Genomic DNA, 15,514 nt, shown 5'->3' with positions numbered 1-15,514 from the left:
TTTACAGTCTAGAGTTTGTTTACACAGGTATAACAGCATTTGAACTTCTGCACAACATATTTGGATTTGGTGTACTAGCAATGAACCATGAATCGCCTGTTGATCATGCCATGTGCCATATTCCTGCTGCAAGAAGGCAGTGTCTGTAATGTTAGATACCTAAGACAGTGCTACAGGCAGATGACGGTTAATGCTTGCAGTGGAAATCCCAAATGTAACCATGTGCCCCAAAAGACGTTTTCAAGAATCTTGGTGAAAGAGTGAAGGAACATCTCGCTGCGGCCCATAAGGTGGTGTGTATATATACCTCTAAAATAAATTCAGAGATAATGACCTCATTTTCATTGTTGGATGAAATATCCCTTAAATGTGTGTAATGAACAATATCATAACCTAGGTTAATTGTAGAAAAAAATACTTTGTAAAAAAAAAAACAACTTGTATTAGTTAAACCAAGCATATCCATTTAGTATTTCTATAGTGACGGCACGGCACCAAAGTGTAAAAAGACAAGTAGTTACACAACAGACCTCTTAATCTCAAACCCAGTTTATTCATAATGTTCCATTCATTAGAAATCAGTTTAAATGCAATATTTGAATGAAGATCACTGCATAACACAACCTCCATGTTCAGCCTTGTGAAGTGGATCAGGTGTTACTATTGTGTTCAGATGATGAACTGTCCTGGTTATTACGCCTCGAGCTCAAAATCAAAATACTGGGGATCAAAGTAATGAATTCGGGTGTAACCATCCTCTCCTCCACTGCTGTAACTGTGGGTGCAAAAGAGGGTGAGGGATGCTTGATTCAATTATGAAGGACAGATATTGAAAACAAGATTTACATGACTGTTAAATCAAAGTAAATGCTCTAAGAAAACAAATGCAGGAACTAACCTTTTCCCATCAGGGTGGAAGGCCACGCAGTTAATGGGGCCGAAGTGTCCCTTCACGCGGCCAAACTCCTCTTCATAAGCTGCATGGAAGAACCTAGAAGATTGTGACAATTCCAGATAAGGATTAATGTTCCTTCAAATCGATACATTTTCATGATTTATGATAAATTGCCATTACTTTACCAGGCCTGCGAATGACATTTCCCATGCATGTGTGAATCACAGTTAAACGCACTAACCTGGCCTCGAATTTACCGATCCTTGTAGAGGTGGTTGTGACTTCCATGGCCTCCTGACCACCTCCCATCACCACCTGAGCAACACAGTTTGCTTGAAGTTACACAAATGAACTGAAGTTCAGCATGGGAGACACTACAGTAGATTTCAAAGACGTACATGGTCCATGATGGGCGAGATGGCGGCGGAGTTAACTGGTCGCTCCGTCTTGAAGGTTTTGATGTGCTCGAGGCTTGTGGAGTCGAACATCTGCACAATGAATGAAGCGCTATGTGAGTCAGACTAACCCAGCATCACTCCTGACACAGTTTACCATTCGCTTTTCAACAAACCTTGGCTGTACAGTCCTTGGAGGCACTGATGAGCATGGTGAGGTCCACAGACGACTGGATGTCATTGATCTGTTTGGTGTGCTCCTTTGCCGTCTTCAAAATCTCCCCTGACTGAAGAATCACGCATTAGACAACCAAAATCTCTAAGATTTTGTAATGTTTTTGAAGAAATGGTAATGCGAGAGAAACAAAAGGCACAAACCTTAGCACTGAACTGGTTAATTTCTCCATTCTCATGTCCGGCAATCACAAACTCTCCCAGTGGACCCCACACAGCGCTGGTGATCTTTGACTCGTTGCAGGGCACAGACAGATACGGCTGGTTGTCCTCTGTGGGAAAGAAACTATATTAAATATCTCGGCCAGGAATGCATCACCAATGTTGCTTTAACCATCAGTGGTCAAATACTAACCGATCTGTTGGGGGTCTCGCAGGTCAAAATAGTTGAGAAAGCACTGGTAGCCCATCTGCTTGTCTGTGGAGAACATGATGATGTTCCCACTGAAGTCAAAGCCACACGTCCTCACCGCCGAGTTCGTCTCCAGCAGAGCCAGCTGCTTTCCTGAACAAGTCAACACACAAACCTCATTCATCCAAGAAGACTAAAAGGTGTGTGTGACAAATGTAGTTTTCTTTAAAATTGTAATAAACATATCCATCTGTCATGTGTCAAGAAAGGAACAGAGAGGTGCGTGTGTATTTGATATTGTACTAAACTGCCAACCTGTCTCGCAGTCCCAGAGCCTGCAGCTGTTATCAGCAGATCCCGTCAATACGTTCTTGGTGTCCCCTTCGAAATGTGTCAAGAACAACTTTTCCAGAAACAAATGAGTGCATGTGGAAAATCCACCTTTATCCAAATTAATTTAGTTAACACACACATGAATGAGATTTAGCATTGCTCCAAGAGTCCAGAAGATCTTTTAGGAAGGATACAGTCGACATCCACACACCAGACGGCCCCCGTGTGTCCATTGTAAGTGCCAAGCCTTTCTCCATTGACCGAGTACCACACATTCGCAATCTGAGATGACAATATACATGAGAAACATAGCAACACAACCAGACAAGGATTACATATTTCTTAGTAGTTACTTACTGGATCCTTGGCTACTGAGAACAAGAGATCTCCTTCCCTGTTGTATTTGATCTGGGTGATGGACCTCTCGTGGCCCTGGAGCAGAATCGGTCTCTGTGCGAAACATGAAGCAGGTTCATTTACTATACAGTCTCAGTCATTGTAGTTACACACGATTGTATGCACTTCTGTAAGTGTTCGTTTCCCTCGTATTGTCACTGATGAAATTTTACAATCATATAAAGGATCTAACGTAACATTTCGCCAAATTTGAAACGTAGCATCTGTTAGCTACTAAAAACCGGCGGTCAACAGACTTCCGGTGTGTATGCAATTCATTTAATAGCTCAGAAACTACATATATCTAGACTTACCATTATCTCCGGTTTTGTATCGACAGAATATAACAGAAATTATATTTAAATCTGCCGTAGGAAAACAACAGCGCGCCGTACGCGTGCTCAACTGCTCCCGGTTATAAACGGAAAAGACGGAGTTCACTTCCGGTACAGAGAAAAAACAGGTCCCCGCAGAAAAATAGACTATTCGAACGGTCCGGTCTTAAACAACAACCAAAGAACACGGTGCATTTACTGTCTTTAATTACACAACTAAAATCAACATGTCAGTTTTATTAGAAAAATAAAATGAAAGGTTTATTGTTTTGTTCTTATTATTATGTCTCTCGAATATCGAATGCTGTTAAATCGAGTTCAAACACTGAGCTTTACTATTAATAAATAAATGTATTTATTAACACACACACACACACACACATACTATTACTTAAATGTACACAATATAAACGTTTATTTTAATAATAATATGTTCTATTTTAAAATATTAAAAAATATATATATATATGCAGTACATCAAATCAATAAATTCAATGAGAAACATTCAAATGTAAAGAATAAATAGAAAAAGATGAACAACATTATAATATGAAACATATCCAGAGTACAGTAACAAAATAAAAATAAATAAATAAAACTTTTTGGGAGAGTCACTTTATACAATATCATACCAGTTTACATTATGAGTTTGAATAGCTTTTTTGATTGTGCAATTACATGAGAAAAGTTTGGTTTAGAGCCTGACCATTTCATTTTATGAATATGAAACTTCACCATTAAAATTCACTATTGTATGAAATATGCTTTCTCTTTGTCAAATCCATGATCACTGAAGTATATTAGGCTATTACATAAAATTCACTCAGCTGCAAAGAAATGTCCAATATTAATTGGATTAAGATTAATATTATCTTAAAAAAAAAAAAAAAAAAAAAAAAAAACTCCACATCAATCTAAAATATTTTTGAATGTATACAATGAAAAAAAGAAATGAAAAATAGTTTCCTTTTCACCTTTACAGAAACCACAACTGTAATCAATTTCTAATTTAAAGCGTTCCAGCACGTTTAACTTGATATAATCTATGTTTTACTTTAAAAAAAAAAAAAAACCTTTTATTTTATTATTAATATAGAATTTGTCTACTGTTCGCCAAGCTTTACGCCAATTCACATCTCCAAATACAGAAGACCAGGAAAAGCGAGCTGGAGGATAAACAATGTTAAGTACATTCCTGATATAGCTATTTGAAACTCTATTTTTTATAATATTTATATCGCCATAAATATTTTACTTTCGATCTCTTACAAATTCTAATCTTTCTCCTGTGATGCATTTCTGAGAAGGAACAAAACTTTTTGAGGGATTGCATCCATTACAACTCCAAATTGCTAACTGGTATTTTTAAAGTTATTCAAAAATTCTTTATACGTTAAAAGAACTCCATCATTGTTTAGGAGCTGGCTAACCACTATTATATATTTTTTTAAGTAAATTAAAATATAAAGATTTATTTTTGTATAAGCTGTCTTTCTTGTTCCAAATATAGTACCTCCTTGGTGAGAAATTATGTTTGTAGGCCAGAGTCCATGCCATAAGAGCTTATGAAATTTTGCTAACTTCACCTTTTTTTTTTTAATTCAATAATTGCATTTCAACAAAAGGTTGAGGTCAGCCAATTGCTTGAACAGATAGTTGGGAAAGGAGTTCCAAATACGGTCTTTATTTTTTTAAATACTGAATAAGCCAATTTATTGTAAGTACATTGTTAAACTCAACACCTCTAGACCACCATGATCTTTGGGGTTGCATAAAACTTCTTTTCTCAGTTAATGAGGCTTGTTAGGGATTTTATCCTATTTTAAAATAATCATCAATAAGTTTGGCTTATCTTTAGTTTTGTTTCTCAACCACACAGGCAAAGTTATTAGTTTACGTTATCATGTTTGATGTATCAATTTATCAACAATAAAAAAAACAGTAATCACATTTAAATGTTCTAAGTATTTTAATTAGCAAATAAATGTATACAGGATGTGGGGGGAAATCAAGAAACATCTTTGGTACCTTCTTATGTAATGGGAATGTCAAATTTGAATAACCAGCAAATAAAATAAAATACCATTTGACAAACATTTTGAAACGTAAAAATCTAAACCTGTGCAAAAACCTTGACTAACAGGAATGAAATATGGAAGGATTTACGAGGTCAGCTGATGACTTGATGCACTACATGAAAAAAAAAAAAAAAACACTACCAATATTAAAGGGGCACAACAATGTGTCAAAGTGATATAATGGAGGGAAAAAAAAAAAAATTCTAGAGTGCTTAAATTTACTGACATCACAAAACTAAGTCACTTTGTGTGGAACGTACATTCATTTCACAGCATGTCAGTGCTTTGCTCACATGCTCAACACTGAGATGACATGAACAGAGCTAGAATTGCATAGTGTACTTGAATCTTCCCATTTAATCTGATGTTTAATGTAACCGTTTATTTATTTTTACATTTTGAATAACACATTTAGTAAGACAAACAATCATGTGATCAGTATCGGAGAGTGAAGAAGAAAAAAACAAACAAAAAAAAACCTGTCCGACTGAACTCACACACAGAATGAGAATTGCTCACGACATCATTTAAGTGCACAATCCTAATTAGAAGTTGATGGAACTGGGTTAAAGGAATGCATCTATAATGGTGGCTATATAAACTTCAAGAAGCTAGTGGTGCTCTAAGATGGTGAAAACTAAAAGATACATGTGACAAATTCAAATGCTGTGCAAAAGCATAAAAGTAAATCTAAGTTCTGATCACATGAACCTTAAATGCAAAAACAATTTTAGTCTTAACTGTATGCCTACAATTCTAAACTCTGAGTAGTGAAGATGAATAACAAATCATACATTCTTTGTTTGGTGCAAACTATGATTTGTGGGGTTTAAAACGAAGTGAGAGGGTGGCTGGAGAGTGTACAAGCAGAGTTTACCTGATGCAACAACTTAAGGCGAGAAATTAAATAAAAACCCCCACAGAAATCGCATCACCTAACTGCTGTTTCACGGCAAAGAATGTTTCACAGATTTCAGCAGTCCACCTGTTAGGATTCTTCAGCCAAACTGAAAAGAGACAAGCATTTAGTGATCAAACACTGAGGATTCCAACACAGCAGCAACATCAATGCCCCTCTAAATGCAAATATGGGATTTTTTTTAGGGGAATAGGGTTGGATAAAGCAAGCCAAATGAAAACAAAAGAATATAAACGCAGCTTAGGAATCATGTTGAAGGCACAATCTTCCCTGACACAATGAAACCCCCCAGGAGCAGCCAAGTCAGTGGTCCCGTTGTGGACACAGATGCAGAAAACAACAGAGGCTGACAGCCGACGGAGGCTCGGGTAGAGGTGGGAAGGATTGTGTGTGTCCTGGCCGCCCAGAAACAACAAGACTCAATCCTGGGCCGAGCAAACCTCTCTGTGAGTCTCGGCCTCTAGTTCTGCAGTGCAGTGGCAGGCCGGGCTACAAGCGCTCTGTGGAGTCTCTGGGCTGTTCTGATGGACAGGGCTGCCCTCCTCCGAGTCTGTGGCTTCTGGTGGGGACCCCGTCTCCGGTTCTGGCTTACTCTCAATGCCTGTGGAGACATCCTGAACCTTCTTACTCAGCTCGTTGCGTTCTATCTGTAACGCACGACAGAGCTTCTCCAGTCTCTGCACCTTCACTTGCACGCTTTCGTACTCCTTGTCTCGTACGGTTTTCTACAGTGGACACAGAGAGAAATGATATAAAGCTAAGATTTTCAGCAAAGCTTTAACTGACAAATACGTCTGAGTTCAGAGATCGGAGTACAACAATCACCTCCTCTGCCATTTCCAGCAGGGTTTTGTTACTACTTTCCCATCGTGATCTGTACATGGTCGTTTCCTTCTCCAGCTTCTTAATCTTCTTTGTCATCTGCGGCACAATACAAATAAAGATTAAATCCCCTTCACATACAGACTTTAGAGATTTAGGTTTCATGTTGTTAAATATGTAACAATGCCCAAGACGACCAATCTAACGGTTTCTTTGTGGGGGCATGAAGTACACAGCCTCTAATAATTATTAACAAGTCATTTACCTTTTCCATCTCTTGTTTGAATGTTGTGAACACCTCGTTGCTTTTGGAAAGCGTGCTTTGAAACTCTTCAAACTTCTCTGTGTACAGTGAGAGCTGTATAAAAATAAATAAATAAAATAAAAATAAAAAGACATTTTACTTGAGACAAACACATTTTTCCAATTACCGCTTGACTGTGTAAAGAATCACGCTAGGGAGTTCTGGGCAGTTGCTAGATCCCGCATTCAATGTACATATACACCACACCAGAGCTTTCTGACCCTCAATAGACAGCAACGTAACTGTTCAAGGCCCAGAATGGTAGAAAGGACATCGTTAAAACAGTACATGTGACATCAGCGGTTCAACCTTATTTTTATGAATCTACAAAAATACTTTGAGCACAAAGAAAACCACCATTCTGACACAGAACATGTATGCGCTGCGCCAACGTGCAGCAGAAACTGACATGGAAGAGAAGAATTTGTTGAATAAAGTCGTTATTTTTGTTTTCTTTGTGCACAAAAAGTATTATCGTAGATTCATAAAATTAAGGTTGAACCGTGATGTCACATGGACTGTTTTAACAATGTCCTCTCTAACTGTCTTGGCCTTGAATTTGGTAGATCCCTTGCGGTCTACAAGGGTCAGAAAGCTCTCGGATTTCACCAAATATATCTTAACTTGTGTTCTGAAGATGAACGAAAATCTTACGGGTCTGGAACGATACATACATTTTCATTTTTGGGTGAAATTAACCTTTAATTTTTTTGAAAAGAAGTCTATTTTGCTCACCAAGGTTGCATTAATTTGATGAAAAAGACAGTAATATTGTTACAAAATAAAAAAGGAATTTCTCCCATTGTAATATATTTTAAAATTGAGCTTATGCCTGTGATGCAAAGCAGAATTTTCTGCATCATTTCTCTAGTCTTCATCGTCACTTGAAGTCTAATATGTTGTGATCTATCCTATGTTCTTCACCTGCTGTTTCAGATGGACTTCCTGCTGTTTCATGAGCTCATACATCCTCTGGGACTCAGCTGCCTCTTTCAGGAGCTGAAAAAGAAAGAAATGACACATACATCTTAATTAGTGACTGGCAGCTCTTACCAAGAGGACGTAACCACACTGGCAGATATATAGTGCAAGTCTCACAGTACAGTTATGGTACATTCATCTCCTCAATTAGCATATATGTTTGTTTTGTTAACTTCAGCTGACTGCATGTGTGCTGTAAAGTGTGTAAGGATGTAGAAACTCACAAAGTCTTTCTCCTTCTGATGCCGTTCCTCCGAGGCCTTGAGCAGTGCTTGTGCCTGATGAAGCTTTGCATCTACCAGCTGTTGCTGCAGATCTTTCTGCTTGAACACCTTGTCAATATGCTAAGAGAGAAAACAACTCTCTAAGGTACAGTGGCTTCAAAACAACACTTTTCATACTTAAAAATATATGGATATCATTGCATTCTACAGTATCCAATATAAAACTAAGTGTCACCTGAAAACTAATTTTGCTTGTTTTAGCTGATGTACTGTACACAGTAATGTTGACTAGTCATATTTACATATATTTGAAAATAATCCACATAACTTGTCTTTATTTTGAACAGCACTGTAAATTCTCTATTTAAAAAAAAAATATATATATATATAATTTAAAGCCTAACAAATAGTAACATAGATGGTACTGATTTACAGACAACTTCCATTATAACTTATTAAAATGTTCTTTTCCCTTCCAGAAGTTTTCTTTTCATCCTTTATTGCCACATATCTCACCTCCTCTCTGAGCTCATACTGCTCAATAAGCTTCTTCAGTTTGTCAGCCAGCTCCATGTTCTCCTGCCTTAGGTTTGCATTCCGCTTGTTGTGCTGCTCCATCTGAGCTTGGATGTCATTCAGTGTCACCTGGAAATGTGAGGTCACTTCCTTCCTTTTCTCCTCCTCCAATCGGGCACGCTGCACACCATCCTCCTGCCAAGCACAGCAACCATCGATCCATTCATCTCATTAGGCAACATATAATGCAACATGCCTCTGGTTATGTGAAATGTGAGCACTGTGTGCTCAGGCGCTGCCTTTTTCAGCGCAGTCAAAATAAAAGTCCCACCTCGAACACATCGGCCTAGCAGAAATATTATTGGCCGATGCCGATATTTCAAAAATGCCGAATATCGGCCACTAATATCAAATTAGTGTACCTTAAGTGTGCGGTTGTGTCTCTGCAGTTCTCGACAGAGACTCTCCAGCTTGCTGCGTGCCAGGATGGCTTTGCTGTGCTCGTTTCTTAAGTTGTCCTTCTCCTGGATCAGCTGCGTCTGCTTCTTCTGCAGGGACCGCATCTGTTTCTGAGCATTACGGTTCTCCTCTAGCTGAACCAAACAAAGCAGGACAGGAGCATTGTTATAATTTGTCTAAATCAAGGCTGTCAATGGCAACACACTGTCTGCCAAAGGCTGTGGGGAGCAATGACGTCATCACTTTATCTAATCTCTGTCAGGACACACAGAAAACTTTTCTAGCACTACATGAAACCGGTCCTTTGTGCAACTCAAAATTAGCCTTTTTTATGTTTGTACAGGATTTTTTTTTCTTTTCATCATGACCATTTTCGACCTTCGATAAGAGTGATATTTTCTCTTTTATACAACAAATGATCTGAGAAGTTGACATCTTTTGATCATCATCGTCATCATCGTGTCTCACCAGCTCAGCATACTTCTTACAGAGACCACCCAACTTCTCCTCTGGAGTGCTCAGTGTGTTGAAGGTCTGCATTAGAAGGGTTATCTCCTTGCCTAAAACACACAAGTGGAAAACATACTATAAATTAAACATAAGGCTGGTTATTGACACAGATTTGATTTGATTCCGGGAATCTCAAGCCCTTGATTCATTTCGATTCAGATGATGATCAGAAATATTTTCAGGTCAAAAAATAAATAAATCTATATTATGCAAACTACATAGTATAAAATCAACATCAAGAAGATCAGAGCCTTTCTTTGGGAACATGCTGCACAACTCCTTGTTCAAACTCTTGTTCTGTCCAGGCTGGACTATTGCAATGCTCTCTTGGCAGGTCTTCCAGCCAGTTCTATCAATCCTTTACAATTAATCCAGAACACGGCAGCAAGATTAATTTTTAATAAGCTAAAAAGAATACACGTCACACCTCTGTTTATCAATTTGCTCTGGCTTCCAATAGCTGCTCGCATAAAATTCAAGGCATTGATGTTTGCATAAAATACAAAATTTTGTAAGTGATGTCATATTTCTGCAGGAATATGACAGACACTACAGCAACACATGTAAGCAAAGACAAATAACAAACAAATAACACCCGTCTCACCATATTGAACAATCTCACAATTATCAAATCCAGCACATACTGCACTGAAAACAAACCAACTGTCTGTGACTTAACATTACAGCACTTTTGATAGAACTTTATTGTATCTTATTTACACTACCATTCAAGTGTATGGAGTCAGTAAGAAATAAGTGGCTTATGCTCACTTAAAACTGATGATGCACCGGTTGACCGGCCATAAATCAGAACCGGATGGTTTTTGCTTAAAATACGCCATCGGCAATCGGACAGTTTTTGGTCTTTGGTCGTATATCGTATTTCATATCGTATTATTCATATCGTGTGCACAGACTACATTGTAATCATTCGCTATCATGTAATTTGTGTGGAAGATAATAGTTATTTATTTTTCATTGGCTCAAGTAAAAAAAATATAGATGTGAATCATTCATTACCCTTTTTTTTTTTTTTTTGGATGAATGAAACACTTTGCATCTTTTTTTTTTTTTATTCGCACCAACATTATTGGATTTTAACATTTTGGAATTATTTATATAGCATACTTTTATTCAGTCTCACTGGTAAAGACCTTTTAATTTTATTTTAAAACCAAATGTAAAAACTAAAATACTGAACGCTGATTAAGAAACCTCTTATTGAACGCGTGTTGAATGTGTTGTCTGGATTGTAGAACTATGCAGTTGTTGCCTTTAATTTCACATGGTCACAAGGCCAGTTCTATGTAGTTTCAACCCAATTCAAAACAAAAGCTGAATGCTGATGTCTGTACCATCTATGTTTGTATTGAATGTAGGCTACTTACTGTGCAGTTACTGCCGTTAATTTCAGATGATTATGGTTATTATTTGCAATAGCCATAAGCCTGTTTGGCCTATTAAATACCAAATAAACATCTTGTTTATGCATACTTTCCTTCTTTCTTGTTTGTTGCTTAAAGAAAAACAATAAATAAATCGGAATCTGCAAAGTTTCCTTGTTAAAAAAAAAATAAATAAAATAAAAATAAAAATTCGGTATCGGAATCGGCCATGAAAAATCATGATCAGTACATCCCTACTTAAACTCGGTTATATTTGCAAATGTTTTATATATTTTATAACTTCATATTCCACATACGCTTTAACTTTATGTAAGATTCATTTAACTTCATGCAGGAAGCATTGTTTACTTAAACTTTCGCAGTCGAGACTCCATCTCCTTTTGGAGTTCATGCCCAGTTTTGGAGATCTAGGGGCTGCAGTTATATCTACTTGGAAATCTTGGTCAACTGTCTCTTTCCAACAGCGTAGAGATGTAAGAAGCACTGCTCACACAAGTCACTTTCAAAACAGGTTTTTGTTGCTCAACATAATGAATTCACATGACCAACTTGAAAATAGGTAAAACTTGCATGGGGAATACTTGATCTTATTGTAAAGAATGGATTTTTCCCACATGAAAAGAGCATTAAAAGGCATGTTCAGGCAAACACACTGACTCACCCAGCCCCTTCACTTTCTTCTTCTCCTGCTGCTTTTTCTGGTCCTTCTCCGTCAATCCACTGCCATTCAGCTTGGTCTCCTCCTGCTTGCCATCCTCCTTCTCAGACAGTCCGTTCACTTCCACACCATCAGGCTGACCGTTGGCCACCAGCATGTTCTTGCCGCCAACATCACCTTCCTCATGACAATAGGTGCTGAGGATGTCCTCCAGTTGTCTGCTCAGTTCCTCAGCCATGTCCCGGGAAACAGATTCAGAAAGCGCTCCAGCTTCTACCTCCTCCACTGAACACAAGAAACAGAAAGTGAGTGGTAAGAAATATGGCAATGAATAAGTAGACACACTAGGGTTTTGCGCACTTACAGCCTTCCTCTGTCTGAGATTTGTTGGTTAGTGTGCCATCCGGCTGTGCTATGGTTTCTTTGGGGCTGTTGGTCATCTCAGATGCAGCGGTGCTCTCCTCTGTATCATCTGCACTGCTATCAGCTACTGGATCCTCCATCTCCATCTTCTGCATTGCTGATCTATGAAAAAAATACTAAAAGGTACAACAGCAAACAGGTAAACGAATGCAAGAAGGCACACTACATCTAAAAGCTTGAACAGTTCCGGTTTCAGAACGAATCTGCCGTGTGAGAGACTGGCAAAACAAACTAAGATGATTGGCTTTATAATATCATAACACGCTTATCACTAAACAACGACTTCAGATGGCATCTAGGAAATGCAAACAAAATGACAATCATAAAACGCTTCCTGCAAACATTAGTCAACAGCTTACAGACGTCCAAAACAAAGAGCACGTGTTACTTTTAACTGACAGTTTGTAACTGTAGATAAACTAGAAGTGTAACTGAGAGCTGAACGTTAGCTGTACAACATCTCGCTCGACTAGTTTAGCAGTCATGGCTAACCACACGCTCAGTTAAACGTCTGCTTACTAGCTCGACGCGCTCTACCGTTTGACAGTTTCACAAAACAAACACCTTGAATGCATCTGTGCTGTCAGCTAATATCGTTTAAACTATTACCAGTGTTTAGTTTGGTCCAAGAAACCACTCCGGACGTTTATCACCAGGTTACCTTTCCCACTGCTGCTTCCAACTGACACAGGAAATGCCACGGTAACAACCGAAGATGATTGGTCGAACCTTTGCAAACTTCCGGTGTAATGTTATTTTATTAATGTTATAATATTGTACTATGGCAGTGTTTTTTCTTCTTCTTCTTCCTCTTCTTCTTATTATGTTTTCGTTTTTATGTTAGCTTCGAATTAATATTTCTTAAAATATTAGCCGAAGCTTTGAGTCAATTGAAGCATTAATTGAACCCATTGCTCCGCAAAATGATTCACAGTTTCGAAGCACTCGAAACCCTGAAAAATAATAGAATCTGCAGTCAAAACATAAAAAATGTAAAAAAAAATCAGTTTAAAAACGAAATTACAAGATTAAAGTGTTTCGTTTCGAAACTCGAAGCCTCATTTTCTGAAATGACAAGTTCCGAACTTGTCATGCCATCCCAGAAGCACACATATGTCTGCAAGATGTGTTAAAGATCTCTTGTCTGGAAAGCATCTGCTTTGTACAGTCATCTGTAAGACATCAGTTTTACATTCTAAATCATAAACATCTTAACCACATTTTTTAAATGTCTATTTGGCATCTGATAGGAAACATCCTATAGATGTATTACAGATGAGCGAATACTCTTAAAAATAATACATCTTGCCGATGTCAACCCTGTGATGAACATGTTCTATCAGGAGTTGATTTAATGTAAATTACATCAAACATATCAGCCAGTGTGGTATTAACTTCCTATTTTCACCCAATTACCACTGGAGGAAATTTCCTTCCAAACTGAATTTAAAGTGATGTTACAGCTTCTTGATCAAGTCTTGACTACTCTTTGATTTAATATCAAGGTGCCTCCTGGGTTGCTTGTATAAAAATTCATACTTATAATTGTTTTTTTAAATGGTCTACCACATGACATTTTCTACATTTTCTCTCAGGGGACACCTTTGAACTAGCCATAAGACTTTGTATGAACTTAGGTTTCTGAATATCAAATTATAATTACAGTAAAACATTCTAAATGTAGAAAATGTATTGGATTGCTTTCTTAAACATAAATGTTTGATCTGATATTTTCATATTTTTATTTACGTGACTGAAAACTTAACTTAAAATAAAAATATTTTCCTACCATTTATACTGAATACTGACACCAAGCAAGTTATTACTGTGTGGACCTTAGGAAGAAATTGCATAATGAACCTGTTGAAACTCAGAGTAGCCCTGGTTTATACTGTAATACAAATTGCCCAAGACTTTTCATCTATATTGGCATTTTGCTGTAAAGCAACATTTATGACTTTTTTGGGGTGAGTGAGTAACATTGTGAATCTAATGTTGGCTGGCTTTTCTCACACTTGAAGGTTTCCTAGAGAAAGGAACCAGTGGCAACCAGGACAACAAGAACCTCAAAAAAAGCTGAAACGTTCTCACCAGTTACAACTTACAAGAGACTAAACCTCTGCCTAATGTTGTGAGTATTTGCATGGATTATGCACCAAACAGCTGTGACTGTGAGTGATGTGAAATAAACATTATAGTATAAACATTTTCATGTATTATTGCAAAATTATCTAATAAGGAAATATTTAAAGACATGGGTCTTCAGGGTATCTGATGGTTTAGATTTGAGGGTTATAATTTTGTAATTTATGTATTTCAGGAAATGTGTAGGAAAACTGCAGTACTTTATATGCCATAATAAAAAAGTAATGGAAAACATGTTCATAACATACTATTTCCATATATGGAAACTATTCTATATGTAACACTGATCATCCTCAATAAGTGAATTGATTATATTGTTACAACAGCATGGTAGGCAGCACGAGAACCGGCATTCTCAAACTTTATGTGTTTGAAGCAGGGAAAACGGGCAAGTGAAAAGATCTGAGACTTTGACAAGGACCAAAAACTGGTGGCTTGATGACTAGCGTGGGTGTCAAATCCTGCTTTTGGAGGGCCAATGTCCTGCGGGCTTCAGCTTCAACCAATTCCAAAACAGTTGCCTGGATGTTTCTAGGCAGTCTGAAGACCTTATTTGGCTGGTTCAGGTGTTTAACTGGAGCTAAACTGCAGGACAACCTTGATCTATAGAGGATCTGTGCTTAGGTCTCAGTGCCAGACCATAGGCCCATTCAAGGGTCCTCTGACTGGTCTGCAGTGCCATACGCATCAAACTTTTTGAGGCACTGTGTGTTCTGACACCTTTCAAGGGTTGGCATTACGTTTTTCATCAATTTAAGCTAAAGTAGCTCTTCTGTGTAATCAGACCAGGCCTTCACTCACTATGTGCATTAGTGAGCCTTGGGCACCCATGACCGCGATACTGGTTTACCAATGTCCTTCCTTGCACCACTTTATGTAACTAACCACTGCATACCAGGAACGATATGAATTGGATTTAACTCAGGGCTTAAATTAAGAAGTTCACCACATCTATACTGCTATATCATAAGACCAATAATGCCAGTTAAAAGTATCTTAAGAACATAGTAATAACCCTTTTAAAAATTGCATTTAAACCATCCCCATGATTACATTTTGAACTAAGTAACATCTTGCGGCTTTAAAGTTCATTTGTAACAGGAAAAAAAAAGGTTGTAGGCTTGATCTG

At 37.7% G+C, this 15,514-nt stretch overlaps 2 protein-coding genes across 3 annotated transcripts; both read right to left on the bottom strand.

The window, feature by feature from the left end:
• Window positions 1–531: 531 nt before the first annotated feature.
• On the bottom strand, window positions 532–3,073 carry eif3i (eukaryotic translation initiation factor 3, subunit I). Its single transcript, XM_026257006.1, has 11 exons — window positions 2,920–3,073; window positions 2,567–2,659; window positions 2,404–2,491; window positions 2,192–2,257; window positions 1,880–2,029; window positions 1,669–1,796; window positions 1,467–1,577; window positions 1,294–1,383; window positions 1,137–1,210; window positions 899–991; window positions 532–775 (listed from the first exon to the last, which is right to left on the bottom strand). Exons 1-11 carry the CDS (start codon window positions 2,920–2,922, stop codon window positions 694–696), a joined length of 978 nt encoding a protein of 325 aa, XP_026112791.1. The 5' UTR covers window positions 2,923–3,073; the 3' UTR covers window positions 532–693.
• Window positions 3,074–4,890: 1,817 nt separating this feature from the next.
• On the bottom strand, window positions 4,891–12,977 carry LOC113091460 (alpha-taxilin-like). 2 transcript variants are annotated; one of them, XM_026257008.1, is made up of 11 exons: window positions 12,850–12,977; window positions 12,182–12,356; window positions 11,821–12,102; window positions 9,712–9,803; window positions 9,207–9,377; window positions 8,785–8,979; window positions 8,269–8,388; window positions 7,988–8,062; window positions 7,025–7,117; window positions 6,763–6,858; window positions 4,891–6,662 (listed from the first exon to the last, which is right to left on the bottom strand). In XM_026257008.1, exons 2-11 carry the CDS (start codon window positions 12,333–12,335, stop codon window positions 6,357–6,359), a joined length of 1,584 nt encoding a protein of 527 aa, XP_026112793.1. In that variant the 5' UTR covers window positions 12,336–12,356; window positions 12,850–12,977; the 3' UTR covers window positions 4,891–6,356. The 2 variants fall into 2 exon arrangements, with proteins under 2 accessions (XP_026112793.1, XP_026112794.1); XM_026257009.1 differs by having other exon boundaries at window positions 12,182–12,342; window positions 12,850–12,943.
• Between the last annotated feature and the right edge of the window lie 2,537 nt (window positions 12,978–15,514).

This window comes from Carassius auratus, unplaced genomic scaffold (assembly GCF_003368295.1).
Source record: "Carassius auratus strain Wakin unplaced genomic scaffold, ASM336829v1 scaf_tig00214186, whole genome shotgun sequence".
NCBI classification, from domain to species: Eukaryota; Metazoa; Chordata; class Actinopteri; order Cypriniformes; family Cyprinidae; genus Carassius; species Carassius auratus.
The sequence above is the reverse complement of the archived record's forward strand: the minus strand, read 5'-3'. Positions and strand labels throughout refer to the sequence as shown.